Raw genomic sequence first — 13,444 nt, forward strand, 5'->3', positions numbered from 1 at the left:
TTTTTTTTGTCTTAATTCCATGTTTTAAGTAAACCTAGAATGTTTATAACATTTTTCTGTTAGTGTCTTAGTCTGTTTTGTGCTGCTGTGTGTAACAGAAGACCAGAGACTGGGTAATTTGTAAAGGACAGAAATGTATTCTCAGTTTCAGAGCTTGGGAAGTTCAAGGTGCTGGTAGGTTAGGGCCTGGTCTCTGCTTCCCACATGGCACCTGGAACAATTTGTCTTCTAAGGGGTAGAATATTGTGCCCTCTCAAGGCAGAAGAGCGGCAGAGGTTGGCCCTGCTCCCAGGAGTCTTTATAGTGGTGTTGATCCATTTATGAGGGCAGAGACCTTGTGACCCAGACACCTCCAGTAGTCCCACCTCTCAGCACTGCTGCTTGAGGACTAAGTGCACGGTGAGTGAGCTTCGGAGGAGTCAAAACCATTCACACCACAACAGGGAGTGCATGTGCAATAACATTTAAATGTGGTTTAAATGTTTTAAAGGAGTTTCCCGGTTCTTTATTTTTGACTTGCATTACATTCTTTTCTACTACATTACAAGTTTAGTAAACAAGAGACTTAGGTATTCTGTATTTGGAAGTGAATGAATTGGATTTAGCTGGGTTTGAAAAAAAAAATATAAGCAGGATTCCTAAGAAACAATAATAAAACAGCAGGTTTCTGCACCACTGCCATGGGGAGCTTGGCTGTTGGCACACTGGGCTCCTCTTCAGGGGACACCCTCTTCCTTCCAGCGGAGCAGCATTTATCTCCTGTCTGTCCTCCTTGCTAGAGGTTTGAGGTTGATGTGACAATGTTTTTAAAAAATACTCCACCACATGACAAGCAGCATTCTATCTGCTTTTGCAGCTGGGTTAGGAAAATAGCCCCCCTGAGCAAAGACCTAAGGAAGGCTGCCCTGCCCTGGTCTGCCCTTCCGGCTCTCTTGGAGCAGAAGGAAGCCTCTGATGGGACAGGCCCTGCACTACCATTTGTCTCCAACATTTTATCAGGAAAATTTTCCATTGAACACTGTAAAGCCACCCTTTAAGATTGTATGTAAAATTTTACAATACCTGCTCTATCACGTATTTGTCAGTCAGTCCATATTATTATTTTCTATGTATTTCAGAATAGTATTTGGATTTTTCCTAATCTTTTATCACTAGAAGTGAATCCCTTAATCCTCGTTAAAAGAATTTCAGGCATCAGTAAGCAAATACACAGTAAGGACGGTGGCAAGCAGGAGAGTTGTGAGTTCTCAGCCCATGGTAGGTGCTCAGTAAATATTTGTTAAGTTAATGCAGTGCCGTTAGCCCTGTTTGACCAGCCTGTAGGTAAACTGGAATTTGCCTTTTAGGATGAAGTACTTTTTAAGCTAACCATGTTACCTAGACACACGTGATTGTCATTTTATTGGATGGATTTCTGGGAGATAGTCCATGAAAGACAATTGTTTAGAATTTGAAATGGATCTTAAAGTATATATAGTTAAGGGGCTGAGTGTGGGATGGCTCATACCTGTAATCCTAGCACTCTGGGAGGCCTAAACGGGCAGATTCCTCAGGAATTCAAGACCAGTCTCTAAAATAGCGGGGTGTTGTGGAGGGCACCTGTAGTCCCAGCTACTCTCTTAGCTAGAATCACTTGAACCCAAGAGTTTGAGGTTGCTCTGAGCTGTGATGCCACACTACTGGGGGTGACAAAGTGAGACTCTGTCTAAAACCCAAAAAAGTATATATAGTTATTATATATTACAAAGATACATATAAAATATTTTATACATTTATATTTTTTACAACTGTGGTTATTGGGAATGTGAGCATGGCAGTGTTGTAAGGAATTCACGCTTTGGATTGCTGTCTCAAGGATCCTTTTCAGGGAGAGGCTGAAAGAGTAGCCTCTCTTCACCTAGCACTAGTCTTTAGTCTGTGAAATCAACATTTCCTTTCAGGGAAAAGTTTGAAAATCACAGCTATCTAGGTAACCTGCCAAGCAAACAATGCCCTATGTAAGTTATAATACGGAGGAAGGTATTACAGCATAAGAGTGGACCCATATTGTAAGTTTCTGAGTTAATGTGGCTAGGGAGACTGCGTTATCACAGTTCATCCCAGAGTAGAACCGAGTTTTGATAGCAAGGGATTCTGTAAAGACGTATGCATCCTTTATACGTGTGTGTGCCTGTGTCTTCAGTTCCTGACTGTGGTCCCAGAGTGAACAGTTATCTGTAGGGCTTACTGTTCTTGTTTTGTTAGTGAAATAGGTGTGTTTTGAGTTACTTTTTGTGGGGCTGATCTCTGAATGCGGTGTGGGCAGCTGCTGGAAACCACCTCTGCTTGTAAAAGAGAACGGGAGCTGTCACCGCCGGGGTTTTCTTCACAGTGTGGCTGATGACTTGTTTTGGTACCAGTCTTCCTTTTTTCAGAACAACCACAGCCACTGTCATGCTTAAACCAGCACGTTTACCAAGCGAACTTGGAGAAGTTTGGTTTTTACTGCTCCGTTTACAACTGTGGCTTCCTCTTTTCCCTCCATTACCAATAGGCTCGGGTTATGTATGATTTTGCTGCTGAACCTGGAAATAATGAACTGACGGTCAGTGAAGGAGAAATCATCACAATTACAAATCCGGTAAGAGAACTCTACATTTAAATCCAATAGATGGAGTTACTTTTAATATTTTACTTTTTTTTATAAGTTGATTATTCAACCTCCTGTGAATTATTTTCTTGTTGCTTATGAGGATTGATGGAGAACAGCTAGTCTATAAACATTGAGGAGAGCTAAGTCCCCTAAAGACAGCTAAGTACGTAATTGAATTTGTCTCTTTATTTTATATCTTTTGTCAGTATGTTTAAAGTTTTTTAAATATTTATAATGGGGAGTGGGGGAGCATCCTAAAGTTCTGGAATTTGGTTCAGTTTGCTTTCTCCTAGCACCAGAATGCTGCATCTGAGTATTAAGATGTGGTGCTGATCTTCCTGAATAGTTTATTGATTACTGTCATTGTTTTTCTATACTTTCTCCTTAAATCAGATTAGTTCATCAGAAAGCAGTATGTTCGGCTTGGCACCCGTAACTCAGTGGTTAGGGTGCCGGCCCCATACACATACTGGTGGGTTCGAACCTGGTCCGGGCCTGCTAAAAAACAATGACAACTGCACAAAAAATAGCTGGGTGTTGTGGCAGATGCCTGTAGTTCCAGCTACCTGGGAGGCTGAGGCAAGAAAATCACTGAAGCCCAAGAGTTTGAGGTTGCTGTGAGCTGTGAGGCCACAGCACTCTACCGAGGGCAACATAGTGAGACTCTGTCTCAAAAAAAAAGGAAAGAAAAAAGAAAGCAGTATGTTCTTAGACCAGCTACCCTTGAGTTAACTTTGCTGAATTAGAAGTTATTGCTTCAACTTTTATTCAAATAAGAAATAACTACATGTGTAGCAAGCATTTCTGCATCTTTACAAAACCTTGTTTGAACACGTGTATATATACATAGATTCAAAGTACACTCAGACGTGTGCACACCTCCTCCAGTATGAAGATGATGGCATGGCTGCCTCTGTGTATGACCTTCTCTGACGAGCAGCCGTGGGGGCCTTCGTCTCCGCTTTTCTCTTGGAGATGTGGTGTGTTTTCTTTCATAAAGCATTATAGACGATTGGATTTCTTTTATGACCTGTGTTGCCAGGAAACTCAGAGGCAAACCTGATATTCTTCTTTCTTCTTTTTTTATTCACATTAGCTCAAGCTCCTGTCAGCTTTTCCCATTACTTCTGTGTGAGGTTTATCTCAGTATGTGCAGCTGTCCTTTTTTATGTGTAACTTTGTTGTTAAGTGTTTAGCATCCTTAATTATGTAGCAGAATTATAAGGCGAACCTCATTTAAATAAAGTTTTAAGGAAGATTGTATCAATTATTAGTATTTCATTGCAGGCACACATGGGAAAGGAACAAAGCTAGAGTGGAGAGTTCTGCTCCCCTTTGCAAAGTGAGCAAAGTTTAACCCCGCCTTACACTCTTTCTTCACCTGGCTGACTTTTGTGACACTGCTCTATGCATCCTCTATGCAGACACCTCAGCCTGCAACACCCCTGCGCAGACCCCTTCTGAGTCCTGTCTCGTTACAGTCACTCTCGCTAATGTGTGTGCATTCCTGGGCTAGGGACCTTAGAGACACAAAGATAGAAGACCTTGGGCTCGGCTCCCGTAACACAGTGTTTATGGCGCCAGCCACATGCACCAAGGTTGGTGAGTTTGAACCTGGCCCGGGCCAGCTAAACAACAATGACAGCTGCACAAAAAAATAGCCGGGTGTGTGGCAGGCGCCTGTAGTCCCAGCTACTTGGGAGGCTGAGGCAAGAGAATCGCTTAAGCCCAAGAGTCTGAGGTTGCTGTGATACAACGGCACCCTACCAAGGGCGACATAGTGAGTGAGACTGTCTCAAAAAAAAAAAAAAAAAAAAAGAAGGCTTTGTCCTTGCCCTTGCCCTGTGCCTGTTTTTCTTACTGGATGTTTCCATAGGCTGGTTATTGTACCTGAGATTGTAGGACGTACCAACCTGCCTCTCCACTGGCCTCTCTGGCCGGCCTCTCGTGTCCCCTCTCTGTTCTGCCTCATGAGTGTTGGTCTTCCCACCAGCCCGTTCCTTAGGCTACAGAATCAGGGTTTTTATTGGCACATATATGCTAATGATCTTAAATCTGTGTCTGCAGCCTGACCACATCACACCAGCCGCAGAGTGGTGTCAGTCTCTGTGCTAATCACAGCTGGACAGTTTACTTAGTTTTTCACAAGCACTTCCCACTCCCCATCTCTTCATTTTTATGTTGGTGCCCCATCCATTCAGTCACCTCAGCTAAGTCATGTAAAGCCATTGATTTTTGTCTCTTAAATATTGCTCACATCTAACCTGCCATCTCTACTCTTGTCCTGGAGCCGGCACCCTGAGTTAAGCTCTCATCTTCTTACCTGGTCTGTGCACCTTCCTCACTGGTCTGCCCCTCAAGTTCATGGTGTGTCTAAAAACGCTAGTCTGACCATGTCACTCCTCTCCAGTGGACTGAAAGCTGCCGTCAGCTGTAGGTCTTCAAGTCGCTGCCCCACCACCTGGCCCTCTGTCACCAGACCCGTCCCCGTGCGCATGCCCAGATACACACTCACTTTCACACAGCCTGGTTTCTCAGGGCTGCGCCCTCGGGCTCAGGTGGTTCCCTTTTTGGCCTTCCCTCTTACAGTTAGTCCACCCCCAGTCTCTCTGCCACAAAACAAAACAGAAAATACCATCTTCCTACTTTATTGTCATGAAAGAGGTCCTCTCCAGTGAGCATGGCAGCCTTCATGCCAGCTTGGATGCCCCATGAGCCGGGGCCCTCCTCTCCTGTGCCTGCGTATTATGCTGTGTTTATATGTACCTGCCTCCCTTTAAACTGAGAAGTCCTTGAAGTTGGAAACTATACCTTGTTGTATTTTCATACCCATAGTGTATTATACTAGTATGTTGTTTAGCGTAATGTATTTTATTTTTAAATTTTTATTTTTAAGTTATTTTATGAAATTTCCAATACCAAAGGAAAGAGAATATATTAATGAACATGTCTGCACCCATCTTTGCATTGTCCGACTTCAGTAATTATCCACCCTTGGCCAATCTTGTGTCATCTGTGCTCCTAACTGTTCCTCCAGCTTCCCTGTCCTGCAATCACTTGCTGATTTTGAAGTAAATTCCATTGTTTCATTCACCCATAAATATTTCAATTTGTAGCTCTAAGATATAGATGTTGACATGACATTACCATTCTGCCCCACCTAACAAAATAATTTCTTAATATCATCAAATAGCCCAATAGCCTAGTATTAGTAGCCACATAAACTTTGCTGACCTGAAACTTCAGTTTCTTTTACCTTAAAAATCTCACTAGATTATTAATGTCAGCAAGTTTGACAGATTAGTACAGAAGATCACATTTTCTGTAACCATGCTTTTATTAATGTATTTCACATTTCCTAGTTTTCTTCTCAGGGATTACATGTCCCAGAAAATATATTCAGTATCCTTTTATTCCTTAAAATGAGAGCATTGAGATTCATTCACAATGTTTTTTCATTCAGTGAAGTTTTGGTGGGTACCGCTGTGGATGGGGTTGAGGGCTGGCTCCTGAGGAATCAGCATGAAGGTGTATCCAGTTTCTTCTCAATAAGGAGCTTATGATCTGGAAGAGGAGAAATTCAGGGTAGTGTACAAAAAAGTGTCAAAGCTGTCAACTGGCAGCTATTGGCAGGCCAGCAGAGCAGGAGCTGTCTCTAAAGGACAGGCCTTAATGCAGAAGACAAAATCTGACTAGACAGCTGTTGAAGTGTGTGGACAGGGTGTCATCAGAAGTGGAGAGACCTCCCAGACGGAATCTTCAGACCAAAGATGTAGAGATTTCAAAGAATTTGTTATTTTTTAAAACAGCCTCAGCTACCATTTGTTGATAGCTTATGAGCCCCATTTTGGGCTAAGTATGATATATACATGTAAAAAATATAGTACTTTTTTTTTAGACAGAGTCTCAGTGTGTCACCCTCCGCAGAGTGCTGTGGCGTCACAGCTCACAGCAACCTCTAACTCTTGGGCTCAAGTGATTCTCTTGCCTCAGCCTCCCAGGTAGCTGAGACTACAGGCGCCTGCCACAACACTGGGCTATTTTATTTGTTTGGTTGTAGTTGTCATTGTTGTTTGGTGGGCCCCAGCTGGGTTTGAACCCGCCAGCTCTGGTGTATGTGGCTGCACCCTAGCCGCTGAGCTACGGGTGCCGAGCCAGTAAGCCTGTTCTTTAATGTATTTTCCCCTGAACTCTATGAAGAAGGTGTTGTTAATCTCTGTTTTCCAAGTGAGAATAATGAGACTTAGAGTAAGTAACTTGCCCAAGATCATTCTGCTTATAAATGGCAGAACAAGGACTCAAAGCCAGATCTGTCCGGGCTTGAAACATCTGCTTTTCTTCCCTTTACACATAAACAAGAGTCAGGGGTATGCATGTACCAGTGGGAAGCAGGCTAAGAAAACAGGCTTTTAGAACCAGCTCACACCAACACGTGGACCAGGCTATAGATTTGGGCTTCATTTGGTAAGTGGTGGATTCATTTAAGGGTTTTATTTTTTATAAAAACGAACCTATTTTATTGTAAGGAGATGATGTGATGAGATTTGCACTTCACAGAAATTAATCTTGTGGGGTATATAGAAAGAGTTGGTGTGGCCAGTGTCTGGGGACATGGCTTTGGGTAGTGGCAGTGGAGTTGAAAGGAGATAGACACCGGAGGCTGAGGGAGTCAGGTTCATGCGACATGGTGCTTGATTAAATATTATCGGTGGGAAAAGAGTCTAGGATCCCTGAAGTGTTTGCCTTTGCACCTGAGAAAATGGTAGGGTTGTTAAAGTAAGTCAGGCACAGGAACTTCTTTGGAAGGATTAAATGATTCTGGGTATGGGTATGTCAAGTGGAAAGAATAGTAGTTAACCCTGCCTTACGGCTTTGCATCCATTTAAACTTGGAAACGGAGAACTAGAGGTGAGGCCAAGGGCTAGGTGGGTTCCTGGCTGTTTTTAAGAGGAAGAGTAAGCAGGTCGAGGAAGGTGCAGGAAGGCTCGTGAAGAGCAGGGGTGAGGGATGCAGATGTGGGGAGGAGAGGCAAGAGCATTGGCGCGGCACAAAGATCAAGGAAGGAGAAGGGACGGAGAGGCCATGGTAGTTTCTCAATAGTGAAAGTATTTAGACAAACCTATTGTATAATTTTAGATACAAAAGAGTTACTGGATAGAACAAGTACGTGAAGTAACTTTGGATAACAGGCTAGGTGTACACAGGTAAATAGGTTCCATTTTTAACCACAGGAGAGATTAATATTCTTACATCTACTTACCTTCATTTTCTTGGTAAAATAGTATTATCTTCAAGTTGCTGTTGTGGTAAAAAGTGATGAAGTCATGGCTTTAAAAGATTTTTTAAAAGAATGCGGTTATCCAGATTCAGATAATTATGAACTAATAAGGATACTATTTATAAACTTAAGAAAACTCTTCATGTTTTAAGGGAGGAAAGTGGGACTTAAATTGAAAAATGGGAATCCTGGTATAGAGCGCTACTTCATTGTTTAGTTTATTGATACTGTTTACCCAGAAGCACCAGGGAACCAGGGGTCATTTAGCTTTTCATGCATAATAAACAATCACAAAACTTAGTGGTTAAAGCCAGTACCAGGTGGGAATCTCCAGGTCAGGAGGATGGTTCTGCTTACCTGGGCTGCAGGTGGTCCTCAGTCACCTGAAGCCCTGGACCCTGCTAGGGGCTGAAAGGCCTAAGATGACTTCCCCTGTGCTGGACAGGCAGCAGGGAAACTGGGCCTTATCTCTGTCATCATCTAGCAACCTGAATACATCTTTTAGGTTCCAAAAGAGTGAGAGCTGAAGTGTGGAGAGGCCCTAGAGGCCAGGCTCTGAATGCCCCAGGCTTATTTCCACCCGATTCTGTTCGCCACAGAGTTCAGGGATAGGGTCACACATTCTACTGCTTGACAATCGGACCTGCAGGCCACTTTGTCATCTACCACACGCCAGTAAACAGAAAGGAATTATAGAAGATGGTAATCTAGTAATAGGTTATTTTTCAATCTTTGATCACTTGTTGAAGTTTAATTTTTCTTATTTTTAGATTGCATCATCTTCGGGAGTAAAGAGAACAATTAAGAACTTAAAATTTTGAACAGTATTAGTTCTTTAGAAATAAAAAGGTTAATGTTACTTTTTTATGCATAACAATGCTCAAAGCAAAACCACTGCCGGAAATTCCAACTATAATCTCTTTCTCTCTTTTTTTTGGTGACTTTATTAGGATGTTGGCGGAGGATGGCTGGAAGGAAGGAACAGCAAAGGAGAGCGAGGGCTTGTTCCCACAGACTACGTGGAAGTAAGAACCTATTGTCGTTTATTGGTCAAAGCTGATCTCCATCAAGCTGCTTTTTATGAATGATCAACTTCCAGGATAGACTGGAAAACAGCAACTTTTTGTAAAATGAAATTTCCATGGTACAGGAAATAAATGTTGATTATATAAAATGTGGAAACTGCATTGAAATAGAATTAAGAAAAATATTACCACCTCAGCGCCTGTAGCTCAGCAGCTAGGGTGCCAGCCACACACACCAGAGCTGATGGGTTCGAACCCAGCCCAGGCCTACCAAATAACAAGGACAACTACAACCCCCCCCCCCAAAAAAATAGCCAGGCGTTGTGGCAGGCACCTGTAGTCCCAGCTACTTGGGAGGCAGAGGCAAGAGAATCGCTTATGCATTTAAGCGAGGAGGAAGTTGGTGTGAGTTATGACACCATGGCACTCTACCAAGGGTGACATAGTGAGATTTTGTCTTGGAAAAAAAAAAAAGAAAAATATTACCTATAGACCCAAGCTCCTAAGAGTGACTACAAATATTTAAATTGTTCCTTCTGAGAGTAGCACTTTTAATTATTCTGAATAAAATTCCTATTTTTCCGTTGCTAAAACTGTATAATAGCTGCTGCCTACAATACTGCTTGTTGTACAGTTGATTCACAAAGTTTAAATAGTTTTTTTAAGTACATACCTCTCACTTCCCCATTTTTCATAAGCAGAAGGGTATCTTGAATGAGCTTCTTTGAGAACTGCCTGGTTCAAGCTCTGCTGTGGTAGGCACCTGTGGGCGTTCGCTTGACTACCTGGGGCACCTGGGGCCGCCCTCTGGGCCAGCCGTCTAGCGCCCCCTGCTGGTGCCGTGCAAGTCACTCAAGCTGAGTGTGCTGCTCAGTGACCTACCTGTGTCATCGTGTGGTAGAGAGAAACTAAGGTTGTCCAATGCTCTGTCAGCAAAACTGCAGGTAGAGCAAGAATAAAGGTACCTTTGGTTCATCTCCAAGAAGGAATGTCCCCGGAGGATGTTTACTCGGGACCTTGCTGTCTTGCTGTTGCTGTTGATTGAGAACAAAGGGTGGGGAATCTTGAACGTCTGGAGAATCTAGTGAAATCCACACTTTCCTTCAGAAACATGGGCCCAGGTACACACCCCAACCTTTTCCATACAGCTGCAGAGGGCTCACAGGCCCCTGGACTCAGTCCACAGGTCTTAATGTTTATATCTTGTTCTAGTTGTGTGCCAGTAATTGCATTTTTTAGAATTCTTTTTACTTATAGAAAGGTGTCTTTACTACAGGCATTTTGGGGTTTGTTTATCTTCTAAGAATATATCCCCCCCTTTTTCAGAAATAGATAGATCCAGCAGGCAGAAAATTAGTAAAGACATAGTTGAACTCAACAACACCATCGATCAGGTAATGTCCAGTACTGGACATGTATAGGCTCCTTCATCAAACAACAGCGGAATACGCGTTTTTCTCAAGCGCACATGGGACACTCCCCAAGACCACATTCTGAGCCAGGAAACACAATCTCAGCATACTGAAATCATGTGATGTCTGCTGTTAGACCACAGTGGTAAACTAGAAACCAGTAACAAAATGATGACTGGAAAATCCAGTTGTAATAAATACCACACTTTGAAATAACCCATGGATCAAAGAACTCTCACAATAAATTAAAAAATTGTGCTAAATAAAAATGAAAACACAACTTATCAAAGTATGTGGAGTTGCTGCCAAAGTGCTTGGAGGGAAATGTGTGGCATTGTAAAATATGAGCCCTTTTTCCAAAGTAAATGAAAATTCTTGCTTGCCCTTGAGAGAGACTTTCTGAAATGTCCCTAGCCAATGAAAATAATTATGGTTCTTTCAGATTTTACCCAATGATGGAAAAGATCGGTTTTCTTGTGGAAATTCGGTGGCTGACCAAGCCTTCCTTGATTCCCTCTCAGCAAGTACAGCACAAGCCAATTCTTCAGCTGCCAACAGCAATAACCAGGTATGTCTTACATCATCGATCTGGCTCTACACTAAGAACAAAGCGTGTTTGTGGACGTGTGTGATGCTTTATAGCTGTTGCTATTGCCTGAAAGCATACACAAAGTAGCTTTTTAGGGGGGTTTGTGGCATTTCTTTTGGATATTAACAAAGAACTCACTTGTTGACTTGTTTTAAAAATTGATTATATTGAAAATGCTAAAAAAACAAGGAAATTAAAAAAATTGATTATAAGAGAAAATGTAGGGTATTAATTGAGAGTTGTTTGTGGAAGTCTGTCACGATACAAGCACAGACCTCAGAAGTTGCAAATACCCTCTCCATATAGGCATGGGAAGAAGAAAAGAGTCTTATTGGGGTCAGGGTCAAAGCCTCTCTGGCTCAGGAAATGCATTCTCTGACCTTGGCACATAGCTTCAGCACCTCATCCTGCACGTGGTAGCAGTACACGTAACAGTCACTGGCAGATCCAGGCACTCAGCACCTCACACTCTCCCCGCGACTTCTGGAAAACTTAGAATAGTGGAATAATCTGAGTAAAATACAATTAAAATTTTACATTATTTTAAATTAAAATTTGCATAGTTCATTTATCACTGAATGATTTTCTACGTGAGTGACAGGAAAACTGAAGAGATGGAGATGAAAATATTGTTGCTGCCTATATCTTTAAACATAAATGGGATTTAGGAAATGTCATTTCTTGATAGTTTTTAAAGATTTTTTTAATTGTATTAAACCTAATACCTATGTCATATATAATTATTTGCTTACAGAATGATCTCTGTATCTTAACCTTCCAAGAGAGTTTTAAGTATATTACCATATAGTAACTGCAGACTTTATACATTTTAAAATAACGTTTTGTGGATATCGTGAATTAAAAATTAGTCTGACCTGGATACTTAAAATTCAGAGGCAAGATGATCACTGTAGTTGAAGAGCACTTTCTATATTTTGTTACTTTGAACTACTTGAGGACAGTGGTCAGAGGTTACTATGAAATGTGTAGAAATGCTAATGTATCTTAATTGAAATTTTCTTGGGGATTCTCAGCCTAAGCACTAGGGACATTTGAGGCCTGGTACTTTTTCACTGGGGGACTGTTCTGTGCACTACAAGATGTTCAGCAGCCTTCTGGCCACAAGCCAGCAGCTCCCCCTTCAGTGTGACAACTAAAATGTCTCTAGATAGTGCCAAGAGTCTCCTGGGAGCAAAGTCAACCCAGTTATAATTCAGCAGGTTACACCAAACCATCCATTAAAGGGGTTGCATTAAAAGGGAATTACAATAAGATGATCATAGAACAAGGAAAGGAAACAAAATTAGAAACTCATTTTACTATAGAGGACCTACTTCAGCCATTATGTCAGGAGAGGCTGACGCATTTCAGCTAATGAACGCAAAATCAGTTTTGTTGTATTATGAAATACTTTACTTAGTATTTTAAATGTAGTAATAGAAACTAATTAGCATAAGTCTACATTTTTTTCATCCACGTTATTTATTAGATAATTATTTTTAAACCTGGATTTTATTCATCCAATCTAATGTTGAATGTAAGCAAATCTTTTGAAGGCAAATAAAAAATAAACTGATACTAGAATTAACAAATTAAAAAGCATCTTCATAATTAATTTGAGCATTTGAATTTAATTTAAGTAAAAATATTTTTAGCATCTGTCTCTGATCTCTGTTATCTGGGATATGAGAACAATTTGAATAGGCCATAATTATGGTGCATTTTATAAATACCATGAAAGATGTCATGAGTAAGAAACCATACCATTATTAATTGCTGGCTGTTAAAAATCTTACAATTAGGTTTTGCCCATTTTTTCATTTTCTGAATGTCATTAGGGAAATAGTATGTTTGTTCCAGGGATGTGCTTGTTGGGATGTTTTGATTACACACTGTGGCGTGTAGTGTCTCCCAGGGGAAGTACCTCGGTGAAGCCAGGCTTCTTCTCACCCACCAGGCCCTGCAGGGTGCATCCCCTCAGCTCTGTCTGCTGTGCCAACTCTGGACCTAGTACCTGTTTGCTCTTCCCAGCATCAGTTAGTTCAAGTTTGGCTCTCTTCCCAGAAGCCTAATTAAAGCCCCACATCCAGCTGCTTGTTAGCCAACTTTCTCAGTGTTATATTTTTTTTCTTTAAATCACATTTTTTTAAGGAAGAATTCCTTTAGTAATTTACTTTGAGCTTGCTTTTTTATTTGACCATTCCTTGACTTTGCATTTTTCGTCTATACTACAAGCAGAGTAATTTGTTGATAAATTTGTAACTTAACATGAAATCTAGCATTTTCTTTTATTTTTCTTTAAACTCCTAATTTCAGGTTGTGTGGGGTACCCTTTGGATCTAGGATTCTTACTGAGCAATCACAGAAGTGAGTACTTGGTGTGGAGAAGGTCATTCCCATGACCGTAGTGATTGCTCTTTGTATAGGTGAGAGGACCCGTTACAAGCAGAAACAGACCAGTCACTTGCTACAGTTTGGACTAGGATTATAAATGTGAAAGGAATATGA

The 13,444-nt window shown here is 41.4% G+C and overlaps 1 protein-coding gene across 2 annotated transcripts in view; it reads left to right on the plus strand.

The window, feature by feature from the left end:
- The window catches only part of SNX9 (sorting nexin 9), a 111,753-nt gene that overhangs the window by 37,592 nt on the left and 60,717 nt on the right, over positions 1-13,444 (plus strand). For both annotated transcript variants that reach the window (XM_053592772.1, XM_053592773.1), the window contains exons 2-4: positions 2,534-2,620; positions 8,861-8,935; positions 10,790-10,915. In XM_053592772.1, the coding sequence (XP_053448747.1) occupies positions 2,534-2,620; positions 8,861-8,935; positions 10,790-10,915 (288 nt within the window). The remainder of the gene's footprint in view (positions 1-2,533; positions 2,621-8,860; positions 8,936-10,789; positions 10,916-13,444) is intronic.

The sequence above is a fragment of the Nycticebus coucang genome, chromosome 5 (genome assembly GCF_027406575.1).
Source record: "Nycticebus coucang isolate mNycCou1 chromosome 5, mNycCou1.pri, whole genome shotgun sequence".
In the NCBI taxonomy this organism is placed as follows: domain Eukaryota; kingdom Metazoa; phylum Chordata; class Mammalia; order Primates; family Lorisidae; genus Nycticebus; species Nycticebus coucang.